A 20,575-nucleotide genomic window follows, 5' to 3' on the forward strand; every position below is an offset into this window, starting at 1 on the left:
TTCTCTCCACCTTCTAGGTGTTGGATTCTTTCCTGGCCAAGTCTAACACGCTGTCCTGTCCAGACCCAGAAGTGAGGCATGAGCCTAATATGCACCCAGTCATCTGGGAATGTTTGGGAGGGGTCCAGCCCGAGTCTGGTACACAGCCGTGCCTACCAGCCCGGTTTATACACCCGCAGAGCCCTGGCTTGGGGTGGCACTGGTCCGCACTGCCTCTCTCTTCCCACGTATGAACTTCAGAGATGCCACTGTCTGTCTCTGTCATGACCTATCTGTTGGGCATCTGAAGAAATAGGAAAGTGAAGTCTTTTTGTAGAGTAGTTCAGAGCCGTTTAATTTTTTTTTTAGAGTTTTATTTACATTGAGGTTAGTTAACAGATAGTGTATTACCCATTTCGGGGGTCGGATCCATAGAATGTGTGTGTATCAGGAGCATCGCCACAAGCTAGATCAGGCCTTTCAGGCTGGGGATCCGTCGGTATCACCAGGAAGTTGTTAAAATCCACATCCCCGGTTCCCTCCCTTGTACGCAGAAATTCTGATCCAGTAGATTTGGAATAAGTTCTGAGAAATTGCATTGTTAATAAGCAGTAGCAGAGATTCTGATGTACATGGTGCACAGACCCTTTGAAAGTCCCAATAAAACCAACCCCGGGCTCTGACCCACGGCAACAACCCGATGATACTGTTGTTATAAATTTCCCAGGAAAATACTCTTCAGGCCCCGCCCAAGAGAGAATATGTACACCCCCCAGCCCCCACCACGATCTGAAATTCTGTCCAACAGATATTTACTAAACGCCCGCAGTGTACCGGGCACTGTTCTAGAACAGAGAAGGAAGCAGGCAAAGCCTTGCCTTTTCCGTGCAGCTTACAGGCAAGCAAGGGAAGGCATACATTGAACAATGAAATGTACAATCCATCAGGAGGGAGGCGTGCTGTCAGAAAAATTCACAGAGTGGAGAGATGGGGGGGTGAAGGATCCCAGTCAGACGCTTGGGGGGAGCCTGGCTCCAAGGTCACAGGTGAGCAGAGACCTAAGCGAGGTACGAGAATGTACGCGTCACGTCTCCATTCACAACGGGGAAGGAACATGCGGGAAATCTGAATCACACTGGCCAGGAAGGGCTCCTGGAATCGTCTATTCCATGGTTCCTAGACAGGCTTTTCATTAGACTCCTGCTTCAGATCTAGGGTTCACAGGCTTTTCATTAGACTCCTGCTTCAGATCTAGGGTTCACAGTCCATAGACGTTCCCCGGATGCTACTGCTTGACCAGCATGGCCTGGACCCATGACCTGGGAGATGGGGACAGCAAGGCTCGGCTGCCTCCACCTGTGGGGCTGGCTTGCTCTGCCTGGCCCTCCCACACAGGCAGACGGGCTCGGGAAGCCTGGAGCCCAGCTTTACTGGAAAAAAGGCCATGAGCCAGGTCTGCTTTACACAACGAGTACCGAGTGCTGATGCTTTGCAAAGGGGCACCTGTGGTTCCTACACCAGTGACCATGAGAATAGGATGACATTCACATGGTGCTTAGATGTCAGTCACTTTTCCAAATGATTGGCAAATACGAACTTAATATTTAATACTAAGTGCTTTACGTACATCAACTTTTTCACAACAGTCCTATGGGAGAGGTACCATAATTATCCTGAATTGCAGATGAGGAAGCTGAGGCACAGAGAGGGCAGGTGTCTTGCCGAAGATCACACAGCTAGTAAGTAGTTGAGCCGGGACCTGAACCCAGGAAGTCCAGCAGAAGCAGAAGGGCGTAGGGGGAGCTCACAAAGACACCAGTGTCCCTGTAGAGAAGAATGAGTACTGAATTCTTTTCCCCTTTGGGGGCCATGTTTGCTCATTTCGCGATGTCCAGGCCACCTTCCCAAACTTCTCCAGGCCCCATTCATTAGCAGCTTAATGCTCTTAAGTCCTACAGGATAATCTGTTTCTGGCATTTCCCTAATGAAATCACCACATGCCATTTCTTTCCGGTTAAAATATTGTCTGGGAAAAGCTTGCTTTCTCAATCCTAATTATACTGATTCATTTTTCTCCTATTTTGGGGAAGTGGTATTAAATCTTTTTTTTCCTTTCTTTGCTTATGAGTTTTGCTGCTGTCCCCGCAGCAGGCTGCGGGGGGAGGTGGCTGACACATGTGACCTCAGCCCCACTTGGGAGGGTTGTCACAGCACTCGCTGCTGGGGACACACGGTTCACATCTGCCTTGGACCTCTGCTCACTCCCCGCTGTCAAACACGTCGACGCCAGTGCTGGGGGAAGGCAGGTCATCGGAACTGGCCACTTCCAACTTTCGGAGGCTGCTTTTTTCTGCTTGGGATCTTCTTCCCATCACCTCACCTTGCCCACCTACCAATCCCTGTCCCTTAACTTGTCTACCTGCCTTGTCTCCATCTCGCTGCCCCCCCACACACACACACCACCTGCTCAGAAATCCCTCAGCAGCCTCCCGGGCCTTCTAGCTAGATCCCCCAGACCTTCTGAGGTGAAGGTGCTCTGAGACCCTGTCTCACCTCTACCTGCCCCTCGAAGACTCCGCAGCCTGCATTAGGCTCTCGGAACGCACCGAACGTCCCCCTCCGCAGGGCTGTCCCCACCCCAGGTCTTCCTGGGTAACACCCCGCATTTGCTTCTCTCCAGAGCCTCAATGAGGTCAATCATCACATCATCCCTGTTTGACGTATGGAGAAGCGGGGCCCAGACAGGCTGAGTGTTGGGGAGCACTGCCGCCCACTGCCGATGTCCCTCCAGGTGGAAGGAACAAGGCCCATGCAGGGAGTGGCTGTCCTCTGTCCTCATGCATCAGGCCCTATGTGGGCAGCACCCCCGGAGAAGCCTGCCTGGCCCCGCGTTGCCGGGAAGGGAGGATGAGTCCCCCCATCAGGCCCAGCAGGGGCTTCGCCTGGCCCTTCTCACAATCCAGCCTGCATTCTGCCTTCTCCCGCCCTCTCCGTCTTGTCAGCCTGGTCAGAACCAGGTGAGGAGCAGGTCAGTGTATCCGGCCACCTCCATGTCCTCAGGGTTAGGTCACTTGCCCAGAGTCCCAGCACTAGCGAGTGGTGACTCGGAGGCCGGGCACCCGGCTGCTAACCCCGCTGGCAGCCGACTCCCCCTCCTCCGGGCTCCGGGCCAGCTGCAGCCACGTGCCTGGAGAGGCAGTTACTGAGGTCAGCGCTGCCGGGTCACTTGCCAAAATTTGGGGCAGATTTCAAAGAGTGAGCTATCTGAGGTGACTATGATAAGATCCCTCTAGGCGGTCTCATCTGCTTGCACCTGAAGCACTTGTTCTAATGGCAGAGCGCCGTCTCGTCCAAATCCCTACCTGACGGGGGAGGGGCTCTGCGGAGGAGACAGCAGGTGCTTTCTCCATTTCTGAGCCTGGCCTCCGGGCCTCCAGGCCTCCTGGCCACGGCCCGGAGCTCTTAGTGTGTGCTTTTGATAATGGCTCCGGGGCCGCTGAGGCTCCTCCTCCTCCCCTTCCTCCTCCTGCTCTTCCCCCTACTCCTCCTGCTCCTCCTCCTCCTGCTCCTCTTCCTCCTCCTCCTGTCCTCCCCCTACTCCTCCTGCTCCTTCTCCTCTTGCTCCTCCTCCTCCTGTTCCTCCTGCTCCTCCTGCTGCTCCTCCTCCTCCCCCTCCTCCTCCTCCTCTTGCTCCTCCTGCTCCTCCTCCCTTCTTCTCTCCCCCACTTCTGTCTTCTTTCCCATTGCTATAACTGATGTTTCCCAGGTTCACCAGGAACGCGATAGCAGTGCACACAAGTATAAAAGTGAAGCCAGTTAATCTCACCCCACCATCCAAACAAATGCAAATTACCGTCCCTGTGTTTGTCCTGCATCTCTGAGCCTTGAGCGATCTAGCGCTGTCCGCTCCTTGCTCTGTGCTGTGCTGGAGAAGCAGGGTTTGGCCTCTCACCTGGATCGCTCAGTATGTAGAGGTCATGACTCCTGGGTGTCTGCAAGGACACCGTCCCTTCTGCAGCTGGGGGCGGGGAGGCCGGGACCGTCTTGGTCAGCCAGAGCACTGGCCAGGAGGGGCGCCTTTTTTTTTTCCCCCAACATTTTGTATCTTTAATAACATACACAATGGTTACCAGCCATATTCATAACAAAAGTTATTCATAAAATGTATCTAAAAATAACATTTCTTTTTTTCCTTTTCGGTGTGAAAGGCTTGAAAATGTCCCAGTGGGGGGGGGGGGGTTGAGTGGGAAGAGGGGGTTGGGATAGGGGACCCTGGCTTCCCCACAGCCTGAACCCCCAAGTCCCCTCCCTCCACCTGGGCCCCAGCACAACCCCTCAGCAGGAACAGAGACCAGAGGGTCTGTATGACTCCAGGGCCATGCGGGGCTTCATCTGCTCCCTTTGGTCCTTGTAACAGTGCTCCATGAGAGGGGCATTGTCCCACTTACCAGCTGAGAAACTGAGGCACAGAGGAAGCCCAACAAAAAGAAAGAAGACCGGGATTCTGCCAGGTCTGTCGGACCCCTCGCTGCATCGCGGGGGAGGCTGTGACCTGACGGGGATCCGTGGAAACGCGGAGGAGAGGGGACTGGGGGCTGCAGGGCGGAGTAGGGGCAGCCGGCTGGTCAAACTCTGTCAGCCCCGCTTGGTTTTGTTTTGACATTTTTCTAATCCTCTGAATATAATTTAACCTGTGAATCCAGAGGGTCAGAGAGCTTGGGAGGAGGGACAGGGAGAGGAAATGCTTTTAACAGTCACTTCCTTGGTGCTCAGGGTCTGCTCGACTGGCACTCCCCTCGTACTCCTGTGCAGCCGCGCGCAAGGACTCGAGCCCGTCCCAGCTTTCCGTCTGATGCCTAGAGAGATGGCAAGTCATCTGCTGGTCCTTCCAGCGCAGAGCTGGGGCTTTTTGTCCCAGAGACACAGACGTTGTGCTGAGGCAGCTTGACGGTGTTGTTAATAGGCTGGTGATGTGTGTAACCGAGACAACATATCAATAGCCCCGGACAGGTTAATTTAATTCTGTTTAGAATAATGAAGTTAACCTCTGTAGATTACAGTCAGTTCTGTAGACCTCGGGCTCTACAGTTTATTGTCATAAAAAAAAAAAACACCACCACTCAGGTCATAATTGCAGTTGCTGCAGCTTCTTTAAACATCTGTTTCATGTATTAGCCGTTAGGTTTGGGCCACATTACAGAAAAAAAAAATTTAATTTATATAAACATTCTAACAGCCGTTTTCTTCTTGGACAATTTCCATGATGAGCAAGTGTGGCTACTATAGTTGATTCCTGATGAGGTTGATTTTTTTTTTTAATTTTATTTATTTATTTGAGAGACAGAGCCAGAGAGAGCATGAGCCGGGGGCGGGGGGGAGGTGCAGTTTGCAGAGGCAGAGGGAGAAGCAGACTCCCCACTGAGCAGGGAGCCCGACACAGGGCTCGATCCCAGCACCCCGGGATCACGACCCAAGCTGAAGGCAGTCGCTCAACGAACTGAGCCACCCAGGTGCCCCCTGGTGAGTTTTGTAACAGTGAAGATACTCAGACCATTGGATCCAACATTATCTATTAACCATACTATTTCCATGATCTTTAAAAGTTTTTTAGTGTTTTAACCAAGGGGAAAGGATGTTTGTAAATCAAATTAGCCTATGTTTGCAGAGGGGAAAATAAAGGTTCAGAAGATGTCGGGAGTTGGGGGGATCCATGGATAGAAAGCTGAAGTGCTAGCTGTTCTGGTTTGTGCATAGACCTCAGTTTTGCACCTAAATAGGGGAAGGAAGAAAGTTCTGGAAACTCAGGTGGCATGGCATCCCTCAGACATCGAAAGACTTCCTTCTCCCTTCTTGCCCCAGCTGGTGACACTGATCCAAAAAAACCCTCCTGGTTAAGCAACATATTTTCCTCCAAAGTGTAACTAGTAAGGTTTGTGGCCCTTCTGCCATGGGCTGGCAGGAAGGAGGTAGAAGAGGAGAGTCGAACTGGGAACATCCAGGGGTAGGAATGGCCCTAAGAGATACCAGAGAGCACTTCGGTAGCTCGGTCCCCTCTGCAGACGCTGCTCTGGGGTCTCTCCTGAGGTTTGTTTGGTTTGGGTTTTTTAGTAAACTTACTTTGGAATACTTCCAGGTTTACAGAAAAGTTGCAGAACTAGTACAGAATTTCTGAATACTCTGCACTCCGTCCATCTCCCCCACTGTTAACATATTACCACAGGACCCTTGTCTCAGTCGAGAAGCTGCCGCTGGTACGGTATGCCTAACCGACCCCAGCCTTCCCCTGGCTGTCACCAGTCTCTCCGTTGATGACTTCCTGTCCCAGGGTCCCATCCAGGATCGCACTTAGTGGTCACCCCTCCCCAGCCTCCTCCGGCCTCTGCCTTATTTCTCGTGGCCTTGACGGTCCTGAGGAGCACCAGCCACCCAGCAACGGGCTAGGTCTCCCTTTGCCTTTCAAGCTCCCGAGTAGAGAATGAGTCCTGAGGACCCGCTTGGCTGGGAGAGCGGGGAGGGGCCTCGGAGGCTGAATGTGGGACATTCCCGCTCCCAGGCGCTCAGGGAGCTCCAGGAGGCTGGGGCATTTCCTTGTGTTGAGCTTTCTTGTGAGGCTGCCGGGTCGGTACCCGGCCTTCGGCAAACGGCTCCACTTTGTGAGCGGGGCGTTGGAGTTGCCTGTCGGAGTCTGTTCAGAACGGCTTTCAGAGCTGGTCCGAGCCGCCCAGAAACTCCGTCTCATGCCCTGGGGGGTGGTCACATCACTGAGCAAAACACTGCCTTGTCTTGCTCGGGTCGCAAAGACCTCTGACTGTTGGCAAAGACGTACACACACGCGCGCGTGCATACGCTTGGGTCTGCCCTTCTGTGCACATGTGTGCACTCACGTGTGCAGGCCGGACTTGGAGAGGCTGCCCACGCAGCTAAGGAGCACAGGAGCGTGGCGAGGCAGACGGGTCAGACTCTAGACGGACAGGAACCACTTGTTTTGATATGGCCTGAACCTGATCAGTGCCTCTGTGACCTAGAATATCGTTTAGTTTTGTGCTCAGGCAAAGCGGGGCGCGTCTACCCTGATGGCTTATTTGTGCGGGTCCTGCCTCTCTGGCAAGAAAGGCTTTGCCGCGGCAGGGGACTCTGACGGGGTGCCGTGGCTCCCTTCAGGCCCCACAGGGAAATTTGAACTGCAAAGCTGGTGTCTCTGTGGACGCCTTTTCTAACCTCAGAGCCAGACCCTATCCCCTAGCTTAACGGGGGAAAAAAAAAAAAAGTTTCCCCTCGTCATGATGCCCAAAGTCGGGAACATCTGTGAGGCTGCCTGTCCGGGGTCTTGCCGAGAGGTCACAGGCTCTCTTTCCCTGCAGAGCTGGAGAAGGAGCTTTCCCGGAGGCCCAAGAAGGTCTGCATCGTGAAAGTGGTGGGAACCCGGAACCTGTGGAAAAACATCGTGGTCCTGTGTGTGAACTCGTGAGTTGCGAGAGGGACACGGAGAGGGTAGAGGTCAGGGAGAGGCTGGGAAGGAGAGGGGCTAGAGGAGAGGACAGTGGGGCCCTCCTCCTCCCACCGCCAGCCCAGGGCTTTGCTCTTTGCCGAGAGGCCCTGAGCTAAGCCCCGGCATCAGTGTTACCGAGAAGGTCTTTCTCGTCTTGACTCACAGCTCAATAACCCTGCCCTTCCCTGACCACACGAGGTGGCCTTCACTCAGGGTCAGAGGTCATCTAAGGTGGGGGGTTGTTAACCCTTATTTGATGTTAGAGGCTGTGGGGTGGGGGTAGTTTTACACTCATCTGTGAATGGCCTCAGGACTGCTGTCCCGGAAAGAGCGAGGCCCAGGGTCAGGGCTCTGGTCCTACCGTTCCCCACAGCTGTTTCTATCGAAGCAGCTCTACTTAATCAGTTCTCGATATTGGGGTTCCTGCTCACACGCTGTCCTACACTCAGGGAGACGGAGGCCCTAGGCACACGGTGGGTCAGGGCCGGAGCCCTGAGGCCTCAGCCTCCCGGCCCAGAGCCGGCTCCGGACACGGCCACCATGCTGTTGTCAGTCTCAGACGCTGGCTAGCTAGGCTAACGGGACCATTAAAAATGGAATGACTTCTCCAACTTTTATTTCGGGGAAAAAAACACAAATTGTGACATAGAGGAGATGCCAAGTTTCCATTTTAAGGCTGCTTGTTTAATGCTTCTGACCTTGTTACCTGTTGTGGTCAGAAGACTGCCTTCCTCCCAGAACAAAAAGGTAGATTTCCCGGAGACCTCAGTAGGCTGAGAAGCAGAGAAAGTCATCTGGGATCCGCAGAGGTGAACCCAGTCTCCACCAGTTGCTCGATGATAAAAGGACAGCACGGGCAGGCCCTCTGCGGAGGATTTCCCAAGTGGAAATGAGCTCATTTGGCGAACAGCAGCTTCCTCCTGCGGGGGCAGGGGTCTGTTGCAGTTGACCTTGACGCATCCTCATGGTGTGATAAAAGCACTTCGATTTCCCCAAAGCACGGAAGAGGGGTTGGGAGCGAAGGAGGTTTTTAGCTCCGGGCCGGCTGCCGAGCGCTGACGTCACGAATGAGCATTCAGGGCGCTGCCCACGTGGTGTGCATGCACCTGCAGCCTCCCGGGGAGTGGGGGTCGGGGGCCCGGGTGCATTCGGATTCCCGCTTCCCAGACTGGACATCTGCCTCCAGCGGCCCGGACACACGTTTCCCAGCAGGTTTATACGATCCTCTGGGGGTGGGAAAGAGGCTTGACCCAGGGCAGAGGGAAGGAAACAGTGATAAATTAAGAATGGAAACAGTCTCCAAGACTAGATGTCTTCATTTGGCCTGACTTCCTATGGCTTTCCCAGGGCGTGTCTTGTCAATAGCAGCAGGAATGGGTTAAGTAGGTAGTTCTCTGGATGGATCCCCAAGTTTCCAGAACCCTGAATGTGGCAGGAAGAGGCAGAGGCCCAGATAGGCAGGAAGTCTTTGAAGTTGTTACTTGTCAGCTCGGTAGACTGGTGCAAGCTGCTTAACCTCCTTGGGCCTTTTTGCCCTTCTGTGAAATGGGTCTGACAGGAGCTCCTGGGGGGGCCGACATGGGACGAAGTGAGCTGATGCGTGGGGAGTGCTTTGTCCTGCATGATGGATTTGTTGGATGGTGTTCGAACCGAGGGTCTCACTGCTTTTACACCCCCACTCTTCTGCTAAAGGGATGGCGGAGGAGAGCGAACCGCAACCCTCCCCCCCCATGAGGGGCACGCTCCTGTCACGTCTCTGAAGTCCCTTTGCCTTGCACCCGGTCATACACTCGCTCGTGGTGACAGCATGTTTTCTGTGACATGCTGAGCTGCCTCTCTGTTTCCTGATCATGATCCCTCCTGCCTTTGTCCGCCTGCCCACTGCCCCCCTCGGCTGTGTGTCTCCCCACAGGCTGACGGGCTACGGGATCCACCACTGCTTTGCACGGAGCATGATGGGCCACGAGGTGAAGGTGCCACTGCTGGAGAACTTCTATGCCGACTATTACACTGTGGCCAGCATTGCCCTGGCATCCTGCCTGGCTATGTGCGTGGTGGTCAGGTTCCTGGGGCGCAGGGGCGGGCTGCTACTCTTCATGATCCTCACGGCCCTGGCCTCGCTCCTGCAGCTCGGGCTCCTCAACTGTGAGTGGGGTTGGGGGCGGGGATGGGCCTGGGGCCGGGGGGCGGGGGGGGGGTGGGTGGGCAGAGCCTGGGGCGGGGGAGCTGGCCTATGACCAAAGGGTATTGGACAGAGCTGGGTGAGACTTGAGGAAAGTTTTCTGTGACCTGAGCTATTATTCCAAAATCAGCAGCTTGAGGAAAGTGCCTTGGGAGGGACCGGTTTGAACTGGAATGTCCCTGGTGACTGCCATTGACGGAGTGCGACCCTCCCCCCCCCGGCCCTGGGGCTGTAACTGGGAGCCTTCCTGGCTACACCATCATCCCCAGCACGTGAGGCCCGCCGAGCCCCGGTGGGCATGACTTCACGGAGGGCCAGACTGTGTGTCATACGTCACGTGACGAGAAGAACAAAGCGCTCTTTCATGGGAAATCAGGGGGACATTTTGACACCCTTGTGTCGGGACACTGCTTTTCAGCAACTGTTCCCAAGTTTATCAGCTTGTCGTTGGGCCAAAGAATGCCTCAGTGAATGTTAAAAATAATCCACAGAAAAACTAGGGAATCCTTGCAGCTCCCGCAGCTGCCCGCCGCATGCTTGACAGAGCTCCTCGTGCAGGGAAATAGCACCGGGCATCCCTCCGACCCGCCCGGAACGAGACACGCCAGAGCCGGGCAGCTGAGCCTTCTCTCACCAGGCACCGTGCTCCCGGGGCAGGCTCGGACCCGGCGGGAAACAGATGCCGCGGACCGCTCCCCTCCTGCGCAAGGAGAGCCCACCTGAGGGCTGGGGATTCGCCTCTAGGGCTGTCCAGGTGCAGCACAGATCAGAGCTGCTGAGAAAACAGAAGGCCCTCTCGTCCTCCAAGGTGTGGGAGTCAGTGTCCAGAACAGAAGAAAAAGGAGAAACCTCAAAACTTTCTCAACCTCGTCGTGCAAACTGGATTAAAGAACAGCTCCTTTCAAACTCGGGAGCCATTTTCCTAATCTGGTCACGTTCCCGTGCATTCTGCCTCTTGCTGGGAGACGGGTCTTATTTTCAGCTGTGACAAATAAGGAAAACGGAGAAGTGGTGTCTGTCCCCCTGGTGGGGGCCGCCCACGCTACCCTGCCTGGGAGCCCTGTGCAAGCTCCCGAGCTTCGGGTGCAGGGAGGGGCAGCCCTGGGAGTGTCACGGGTGTCCTCTTTGTCCCTGAGCAGGAAAGGCCCGGGACCTAGATGCACACGAGAGGCCGTGAGCATCAGGCCCAGAGCCCCTGGAATTGCCGCCCGGCGGGTCTGCCCCGCGGTCCTTCTGCTCCCTGGAGCACGGACCAGCAGCGGCTCACCATGAAATTGACCCTTCGGCTTGAGGTCTAGAAGAGCTGCTGGCGTCTCTGTTCTGAAGAGTTCCATTTTCCCCCACATTTGGAGGCCGGAGGGGTTTTCGCCCTCCCCTCCAAACAAAAGGAGCTTTGTTCAGCCGGGCGCTAATCCCGTGTCCGGGGACTCTCTCACCCACAGGTCTCTGCATCCTTCTAGCACTTGGCTCCCTGCAGGTGTTGGCCCTGCTCCCCAGGGGGCCTGGCGGGGGTGGGGGGTGCAGTGGGGCCAACCTGGGCTGGAAGGGAGCTCACTGAGAAGCCAGTCACGTGGAAAAGCGCAGTAGTGGCTTCCTCCCTAACGGGCTTTCTCTCTCCCCTCCCCTTGACCCACTGTCTTCCTCCCCGTCCGCGTGGGGCCGTCATTCCTGGGGGCGCAGTGATTGGGAAATACAGCCAGCATCCAGACTCAGGTGAGCCCTAATGTCCGTGCGGTGCGCTTGACCACTTTTTATTGCACCCGAAAGGGCCTTTTCGTCAAGACTCACAGACCTGTGGTTTCCCCTCCCTGTCTCTCTCCCGCTCTCGCCTTACCCTTCAAGAGTTGCAGCTGAAGTTGGCCGTAGGTTGGACACTATGAGCATACATTTGTATTCTCTACTCCCTCCCGCCTCTAGAAAGAGCCCCTCATTTGCCCGTCTGTGCCCGGCTCGCACCCATGGCCTCGCCTGTCCCCGCGGCCTCGGCAGCCAGCCCGGGGTCCTGCTGCGGCTGGTCTCACGGACGGCCCCTGGGTGACATGAGAAAGCCCCAGGGGGCGCCGAACACCCGGCTGACTGTGCCGCCAGGGGAAGCTGCCGTCCCCCTTTGTCCGTCACAGCCGCTCGCTGCCCTTGGCCGCGGGGATGGCGGAGCTGCTGGTCGCACGTGCCTGGCCTGCCCCACGCCCGTGCTGCCGAGACTGCCAGCTGTGAGACCCCCTGCGTTCAGGATATGGCCTTGCCGGGACCTGGGCTGTGCCCCAGATGTGTGACCCCAGCCGCATGCCACTGCTCTGTGCTAGACGCTGCCCGGGTGTGTGGTCAGACCCTGGCGCCGTTTGCAAAGTGCCCGGGTGGGTTGAGCACTGTCCCCCCAGGCCATAAATTCTTCTGTTTGGGTTACTGGAGTTTTTGTTCCCTTCCGTCCAACCTAGCGTAGCCTGTCCTGGGTATTGGACGGGTCAAACCCGAGGCCAGAATAGCCGGGGCTCTCTGGAGGCGGAGGCCTTGTTCCTCCGAAGGCTGGGAGAGAAGGGACATTGCTACAGCCCCGGGGAGACCACCAGCCTCCCCTCCTGCCAGGCACGGCTGGTGGCCTCCCGAGTCCCGGCTGAGTGCATGTGAGCCCCAGCATTCCAGGCCTGCAGGCAATCACGGGAACCCCAGCAAAGCCTTCTGCCAAGAGGGTCTGGCCTGTTCCACCTCGAGGTGCTCCTCGGTCTCCAGAGGGAGCTGAGTGCCCCAGGCTGCACCCCGACCTGGGGAAAGGGGAAGGGGGAAGACCCTTGTGTGGTCCTGGACCCTCCCTTGTCCCTTGTGCTACTGCTGTCTCTGCACCCCCCGCCCGCCTCGCCAGCCTCCCTTTCCCTTCGCTTCTGCCCGCCCCCCTCACCGTCTCCCCCTGATTCTCCTTCAGGTATGAGTGATAGTGTCAAGGACAAATTCTCCATCACATTTTCCATCGTGGGCATGTTTGCCTCCCACGCGGTGGGAAGCCTCAGTGTGTTCTTCTGTGCAGAGATCACCCCCACGGTAATCAGGTAGGTCACGGCAGGGGCCCCACACCACGCCTTCTCCCCAGGACTCAGGAGAGGCCTGGCTGTGGAGCCAGGCTCCTGTGGGAGGGACCAGCATCAGCTGTGTCCCGCCCTGGCCTCCAGACCAGGGCGCAGCTTGCGCGCCGGGCACGTCAGGCCTTCAGCTGGGCAGCTTTGCCCTGACTCTGAGGCAACTGGGAGTCAGCTGGGAACGTGACGCTGGGCTCCGTCCAGGCGAGAAGCCAGAGGAGCAGGGAGCAGGGAACTTTTTGGGGTGCAGGAAGCACTGCACGGTTCCACCTGAAAGGGGGCGTTAGCTTGGGCTTAACTACTTTTGTCTTAGTTCACGGAGGAAGGTCTGATCCTTTCTTGGTGCTGGTCCCAGATAGTGGTACCTGGATGCTACCCACCCTTTGATGTTATTAAGATTACAGCGTAATAAAAGGGTTTGCCTTCATTTAAAAGGGCATCACTTAACTACAGACTCATGTCATTTTCCCAGTAATTACTGTTTGTGACTTACAGAAGGGCTCATCGTGATTGACATCATACCAAACTTGGCATGGGAAGATCATTAGCATTGCAAAACACATATGTTTTGAAAATATAAATTGTGAATAAATTAGGCAATTATTCAGTTGTGAAAGAAAACCCAGAAGTCAGCATGATGACACCCATGCACCCTGATTTCCCACGCGGGCAAACAAGACAGCCCAGTACAGGTCAAGGCGGGACTCGTGCAGACTCATTATTTTAGCCCCTCGGGTGCTGTGAAGGACTCTGGGCGAAGGCAGGTAGGTTCATGGACTCTCTTCCCACGTTTCCAGGAGTCATGCTGACAAGAGAAATTTCACATGACCTCATTTTGCTTCATTCTCCCAGATTTTTACAGTGCACGCCAAGTCTGAAGGCTACTTCATGCCCGTGGAATAAAATGCCAAGGAATTGTGTATGTAAGAAAAAAAAGCAATTAAATGCCACGTAATTCATCCTGTGCCGACCCTCTCCTAAGCTGAAGCGAAGAGAACAGCCTGAAGCTTCTTTCATGCTCGAGGTTGCAAAATGCCTCAAGCAGATAGCATCTCCCTCTGTGTCTTTTCTTTACCTAGTTAAAATTGCCTTCCTTGACCAAAGAATCCAGCAAAGAGGGTTCTTTCATTAGAGCAGAAGTCAAGGTTGGACGTCTGGCTTTCCAGCTAGTCTCCCCGCAGATTCGTGTGATTGTGGACCTTTCTCTGGGGGCGGCCACCCCTTAACTGTGCTGGTTGGTGGACCTCATTAGTCATTGTTAGATTTTGCTTAACAAGCTAAATGGAAGGAAATACCCTCTCCTCCACCTCTTTGATGCAGACCTGCCAAGATGATTTGGGGATAGAAATTCAACAAATACGTTCTTCGATTCAGCTTGCCACGATGACACACTAGAAAAAATATTTGACCTTTGGTGCTGTTTTTGTACTCACAGAGGGATGAAAGGAAATGGAGTCCAAAGGGGGTCTCTGGCCAGGAGGGAAGGGGTCCTGGTGTCACTCCCGCACCCCTCCCCTTCAGCGGCCTAGCTCTTTCTTGCAGACACACCCAGGGACAGTTCCCGCAGAGTCCCAGGGACAGAAATTGACCCTCCTCCCCTCCCCCGACTTCGCACAGCTAAATCCCAGATAAACGAGGCTGAGCGGCTTGGGGTCTGTGAGCTTTTTCTTTTCCTCACTGAAGTATGATTAACATACAGTGGTTACATGCGCTTCATTTCTCTTAATACCAAACGAACCTTTTTCTACAAGGCTCTTATTAAAAACATCCTTTCTGAACCAGAACAGTAGCCCAGGGGAAGATGCCAGGATTCACTAACGAGAAGCAAATAAGAGGATAAGAACTGTTTTGCACAGAGGCTTGTGGAAATCCGTTGTCCAGGAATGACAGACTCACTAGAGTCTAATGAACGGACTAATTGCTGTTGTGTCGTGAGATCGCTTCCAGACTTTCTATTGCAGAGAAGGGCTTCCCTCCCACCCAGGCCTGGTCTGGGTGCTGTTCGTTGGCAACAAGCTCTTCCCCAGTTCGCCTCCTGAGGCTTCAGGAGCTGGGTGTCTCTGCAGGCAGATGGGGAGGACCCTGTGCAGCACCCTCTCCCCCGGGGCCTGGTCGATCTAGAAGCAGTTGGTGGCTTGTTTGGGCAGGACCATCTCTTCTATGCAGTGTCCATCTGGAAGCTGCAGGTGGGAGCCCCTGAGGCCTTCACCGTCCTCCTCACCCCTCCCCAAAGGGGTTCGTTCCGAGAGGAGGCAGGCGCCAGTGCTAACAAGCCCATTTCATTGTCCAGCAGCTTCACACCGGCTCCCTCCGAGCCCCTGGGCCTCGGCTGTTACTGCTGTGGTCAGTCTGAGCTCAGCTGCTCTCCTTCCTGGTATCTTCCGCTTTCCTCCCCTTCAGGCTGTCCCCCTCCTCTCTCTAGAAACTTCTTTCTTGGAACTTGCCTTCTTTGAGAATTCCTTCTGAGTAACTCCTCCCTCCTCCCACCTCGGGACTAAGACCCTGGGCCCTGATGTCCTCTGCCCCAAGAACAGGCACCAGGGACAAAGACGGCCTGTGTCATGTGACATCTGGAGTCTAACTTCTTTAAAGATTTGTGTCTTCAATATATATATATGATATATTTACATATATAATACAAACTCGCACACACATATATATGTAACGAATGCTAAGGTCAAGGAGCCAAGGCATTGCAGGCTAGGAGTTCAGCGGCAGGAGGAAGAACAAGCGAAGCGTAGAGGATGTGGCCTCGAGCCTCCGATTCGGACCTTCGGCATGAGGGCAGATGGTGCTGTGTCTGATCCCAGAGGCCACTTTCCTCCGCGTGGCCTTAGGCAAGTCCTTTAGCCAGACTTCCTTCATCTCTTTGCCCTAAAATGAGCTGAGTTATGATGGCCCTGTTACAGGGTAGTGATGCTGAGGGGAGAAAGAGTATATAGAGAGGGTCCAGCCTCAGTAGATGACAACAGATATTGTTAATTATTCCTACCCAAATATTTTTGGCAGTTCTATTTATTTCTGCAAAACTGGCACAAATATTTGTTTATCCTTGACTTTACAGAAATGTAGTCAAGACAAAATAAGTAAGACAGGAGGGGAAGTGAGAAATGGGAGGTTGGTTTGTTCTGTTTAAATGCAAGATGCTTGATATTCACATGTTTAAAAGGATGATTTGAAGATTCTAGAATTCTTAATTTAAGCTTACTACTTCTAATAGTAAGTCTGCCTGTGTATCGGTCTTTAGATCCTTAATTTAGATATTATTACTAGTGAAATAAAGATATCCAGTGGATATTTAAATTTTCTGTGTGCTCCTAAAGCCCAGGGAGACAAAATTTGCCCCCTAATTCTTTTATCTGTAAATTGAGGTGCCCGCCTGCTCTGATATTTACACACGGACATATGCTGCCCTCTAGTGACAATCTGAAGAAAAGCAGAAAATGCAGTCGGCATTTTAGGGGAGGAAAAGGAAGGTAAACACCTGAAAGCCAAGCACGTAATAATGACCCCATTCTCTCAACGGAGAGTTCAAAGACAACACAAAGCCAAGAATGGTATACTGAATTCTTTCAAAGGTGTTCCTAACCTCACTGAATAATGTCAAGGTATCCTTGATAGAAAACCAAACAGAAAATTGCTTTCATGGAAAAAATATATCAAGGTATATTGCATATTATATATGCACACGTACGTAGACTGCATTTTACACACACACACACGTAGATACTTACGTGAGCTGTCTAATCCTACCATAAATATATTTGACATGATTTATGGATGTATTATTTTGGTGTTATGAAGCGAGACTTCATTCCCATGCTGACCTCTACCTCCTTCCCCGTGGGTCTGTGTACCCTCCCTCCCTGTAGGTTAACTCACGTGTGGACTTTACATGCACTGAGCAAGGTCAGTCTCCCTCCCTGCTTGTCAGTGCCGTCCACACGTAGTGACGGGGAGGTCCCACGGAAATCCAGAAGGTCTTAGAAAAAAGGATGTCTTACCGGCATTAAAGGCCGCAAGGAAACACATCCATTATCCCTGGCATCCATCTGTCCCTTGCAACATCCTGTGGCTTCCAGAGCGGCCAGAATGACCGAAAAGACGAAGCGGCTATTTTAGGTGTTCGTATTCTTGGTTCCCATCACATCGCTCTTCCTGATGGTCATCTATTTTTAACCCGCCCCATTCATTTGGGTGAGCTGACCTTCCTACCTAGGAAGCCACCGTAATCCATAAGCATCCAATATTTATTAAGCATAAATAATACATGCAGGTTGATATTCTAGAAAATAATCCTTGCCCTGGACAAGCTCATAGACTAAATAAGGACGGTAGGCATATGAAGAAATACCAACAGAAGGGTGCAGAGGTGTCTTCAAAAGGTGGTCTGGGACCATCTGACTGGGAAGGGGGCTGGTGTCTGGGGGATGCCCCCCAAAATATTGCTATTCCTTACTTGTGTCCCCTTGACGGCCCAGTAGCACGATGGTGTGGCTTTGTTAGCAGGACTAATGTCTCTCCCTTGGCGAAAGTCTTTCTAACACATAAGACTAGTGACACATCACAGCCTGGGTGAGAGGTGGCTGTCTTTTCTTCCATAGCTAAGGCTAGGAAATTCCATCACTCACTGAGTGTACTAGTTATCTACTGCTGTGTAACAAATTATCCCAAAACAGTGGCTTAAAACAACACAGGCTTGTTGTCTCACGGTTTCTGTGGGCAGGAGTTGGCAAAGCCTAGCTGGACCCTCTGCTGCACCATCTCCCACAGGTGGTAATCAACCAGGGTAGGATCGGTCTTCAAGCTCATTCAGTAATTGGTCTTCGTGTGTTCGTGCTGCTAAAACAGAATACCACAGACTGGGTGGCTTATAAACAACAGTAATTTATTTCTGGAGGCTGCAAGTCCACGATCAAGGTGTCCACAGATTTGGTGTTTGGTTAGTCTGCTTCCTGGTTCATCAATGGCCATCTTCCTGCTATCCCTTTGGGATTACATGTCTCCCCCTGGTGGAGGGGTGAGGGAGCTCTCTGGGATGTGTTTTCTAAGGGCAGTAATCCCATTCATGAGACCTAATCACCTCCCCAAGGCCCCGCCTGCCAACACCGTCACAGTGGGGATTAGGAGCTCAACGTATGAACTGGGGTGGGTGGGGGGACAGACATTCGGACCAGAACAGCAGGATTCAGTTCCTCACTAGCTGTTGGACCGAGAGCCTCAGTTCCCTGCCACCTGGAATATGACAGCATCACAGCTTGCTTCATCAAAGCCAGCACGAGAATCTGCCAGCAGTCAGTCTTTCGTAACCTAATCACGGAAGGGACATTTCCTTACCTTTGCCATATTTTGTTGGTGAAAAGTGAATTACTAAGTCCAGCTCACACTCAAGATACAAGGGTATGAATGCGTGGAGGGGGGAATCATCAGGGCCATTTTAGCAATCTGCTCCGGCCTGGCCTGTGGTCTGGGCCTGCTGGGCCGGGCGGCCGCCGCCACCACCTTTGACCCCCATGAGGCTCCGGGCCAGGCCTGGGGACGGCCTCGAAGAGCCGCCTCAGCAGCGGGAGACCGCTGCCGCCAGAGACCTGGCAGAGCTGAGCTGAGCAGTGGCCAGGGCCTCCTCACAGAGGGAGTGAGGGAGAGAGCCAGGGAGCTCGGGCACCAGGGCTGCAGGTCAGGCAGGTGTGGGGCCAAGGCACGGCCAGAGGCAGGAGGGAGCCCTGGGCCGACTCTGAGAAAGGGAGTGGCATGAGCCACTCCACATTCTAGAAGAGTCACTTCGTCAGCGGTGAGGAAAGAGCCCCAGGGAGTGGGAGAACCCAAAACGGGCTGGTTAGGGGAGTGTGATCCAGACGGGCCCAAACTGGAAGCCATGGGGCTTGGTCCCGGGTTGGACAGAGGAGGCTGGGACAGGGAGGAGTCTGGCCGCTCCCAGGCTTTGGCTTTGTCCAGAGGACAGTGGGCCCCACGCCTCCCCACCCAGCACGAGGGGTGTGAGGAGCCCCCTCCCATGTGCAGAGATACAAGGCCTTTTCTCATTTGGGGCTGAGAGAAGGGAAGAGAGCCGTGTCTTTTGTTATGAAACGTGACAAATGAGGAAGAGAGACCCCCCCCATTGTCTCACCCACGCACACACGATTGTCATTCTTCTGTTCCATTCTTTGAGAATGCTCCTCCCTGTCTTGACCACCAAACTCTGATATGTCCACTTTACGGTGGCCCTTAGGGACAGCTGTTGACCTGGGGGGCCCCAAGATGCCGAGTCCCCCTCGTTCCTGTCACTCGTGTGGACCCAGGACTGGCCAGCCAGAGGGCCTACTGTAGACAGCAGGGACTCTCGGTTCACTGTTGACAGCAAGGCCCTGGGAAGGCGCCAGGGAGAGGGAACCCGCTGCCGAGCCACACGGAGGGCAAAGCAGAGCGGGACCCCCCCCCGCCCCAGCCTGAGCAGCAGGGGGGACAGAGGGGAGGCCTGGCTGGCCACCCACACTCGAAGCTTTGGGGTTTGTGTTAGCAGGAGGCCCCAGTTCCCACAGCTGGAACAGTTTGGGGTTTGGTTTTGTCTTTTAAAGCTTTCCTGCGGTGTAATTTACATACCATATAATGCATCCATTTTAAATACACAATTCAATGATCTTTAGTGAAATCGTCCCCATAAATCGAGATGTCGAACATTTCCATCACCTCAGAAAGTTCCCTGCTGGCCCTTTGCAGTCTGTCCCTGTCCCCACTCAAAGCCCCAGGCAATCACTAATCTGCTTGTCTCTGCTCCACCCCCCGCCGCTTTTTCAAAATTTCATATAAATGGAGTCTACAGTCACTTAGTATAATATTTTTGAAATTCGTCCTCGCTATGGCAGGTGTCAGCACGGAACTCCTTACTGTGGAGTACTGTTCCGTTGTAACGGATGTGCCACGGTTTGTTTATCCATCACCAGGTGATGGACGTCGGGATTTTTTCTGATTTGGGGCTGTTTTGAATAATGCTGCAGCGAACATTCGCTTCTAGTTTTTGTGGGGTATAGGTTTCCTGTGTCTCATGAGAATGGAGTTGCTGGGTCACATAAAAAGTTTACATTTAACTGTTTCAGAAACTGATAGGATTTCCACGGCCGTTGCCCCACTTTTCCTTCCCAGCGGCAGAGGTTGTGGGTCCCGTTCTCTGCGCAGCCTCACAAACACTTGTCACTCTCTGCCTTTGTTTTGGTTTTTTTTTTTAAGATTTTATTTTTTTATTAGAGAGAGAGACAGAGCACAAGCAGGGGGAGCAGCAGAGGGAGAGGCAGACTCCCCGCGGAGCAGGGAGCCCGATGCGGGGCTTGATCCCACGAGCCTGAGATCACGACCTGAGCCAAAATCAAGAGTCAGACACTTAGCCGACTGAGCCACCCAGGTGCCCCCCAAGTCTTGCACTTTTTTTTAATTTCTAAGCATTTTGTTCTTTTGATGTTACTACAAATAGAATTTTTTAAATTTCATTTTCAGCTTCTTTGTTGCTAGCGTGTAGCCACACAGTTGACTTTTGTACGTTGACCTTGCGTCTCGTGCCCTCGTCGGTCAGTGGTTTGATGAGTTAGAGCCACCTATAGTGCCAACCAAGAGAACCAGAGGCTCCTCGAGAGCCTGCTGCAGGAGCCTTCTGCCTACGTGCATCCGAGAACTAAGATCACTTCACTAAAGGGTGATGCATAGCTCTTCAGCAACTCCAATGAAAGTTCTTCTTTAAACCAGCTGAGATCCACATCCCCATACCCTCTGCCCACCGGTCTGGATCCACACTCTGATGCGAAGCAGACAACTCTACTCCCCCTTCCTTGAGACCAGACTGTGACCAGACTGCTCCTCCACTGTGGC

At 53.6% G+C, this 20,575-nt stretch overlaps 1 protein-coding gene across 6 annotated transcripts in view; it reads left to right on the forward strand.

Moving 5' to 3' along the window:
* Positions 1 to 20,575, forward strand: part of SLC22A23 (solute carrier family 22 member 23) — a 178,473-nt gene that overhangs the window by 155,889 nt on the left and 2,009 nt on the right. Inside the window, exons 6-10 of one of the 6 annotated variants that reach the window (XM_064597252.1) lie at positions 7,341 to 7,443; positions 9,381 to 9,613; positions 11,331 to 11,363; positions 12,568 to 12,691; positions 13,571 to 13,637. In XM_064597252.1, the coding sequence (XP_064453322.1) occupies positions 7,341 to 7,443; positions 9,381 to 9,613; positions 11,331 to 11,363; positions 12,568 to 12,691; positions 13,571 to 13,637 (560 nt within the window). The other 5 variants (XM_054505750.2, XM_045866443.2, XM_064597253.1 and 2 more) reach the window with 5 other exon arrangements.

The sequence above is a fragment of the Mirounga angustirostris genome, unplaced genomic scaffold, assembly GCF_029215605.1.
Source record: "Mirounga angustirostris isolate CCGP_5_RB_7025 unplaced genomic scaffold, mMirAng1.0.hap1 SCAF_8, whole genome shotgun sequence".
NCBI classification, from domain to species: Eukaryota; Metazoa; Chordata; class Mammalia; order Carnivora; family Phocidae; genus Mirounga; species Mirounga angustirostris.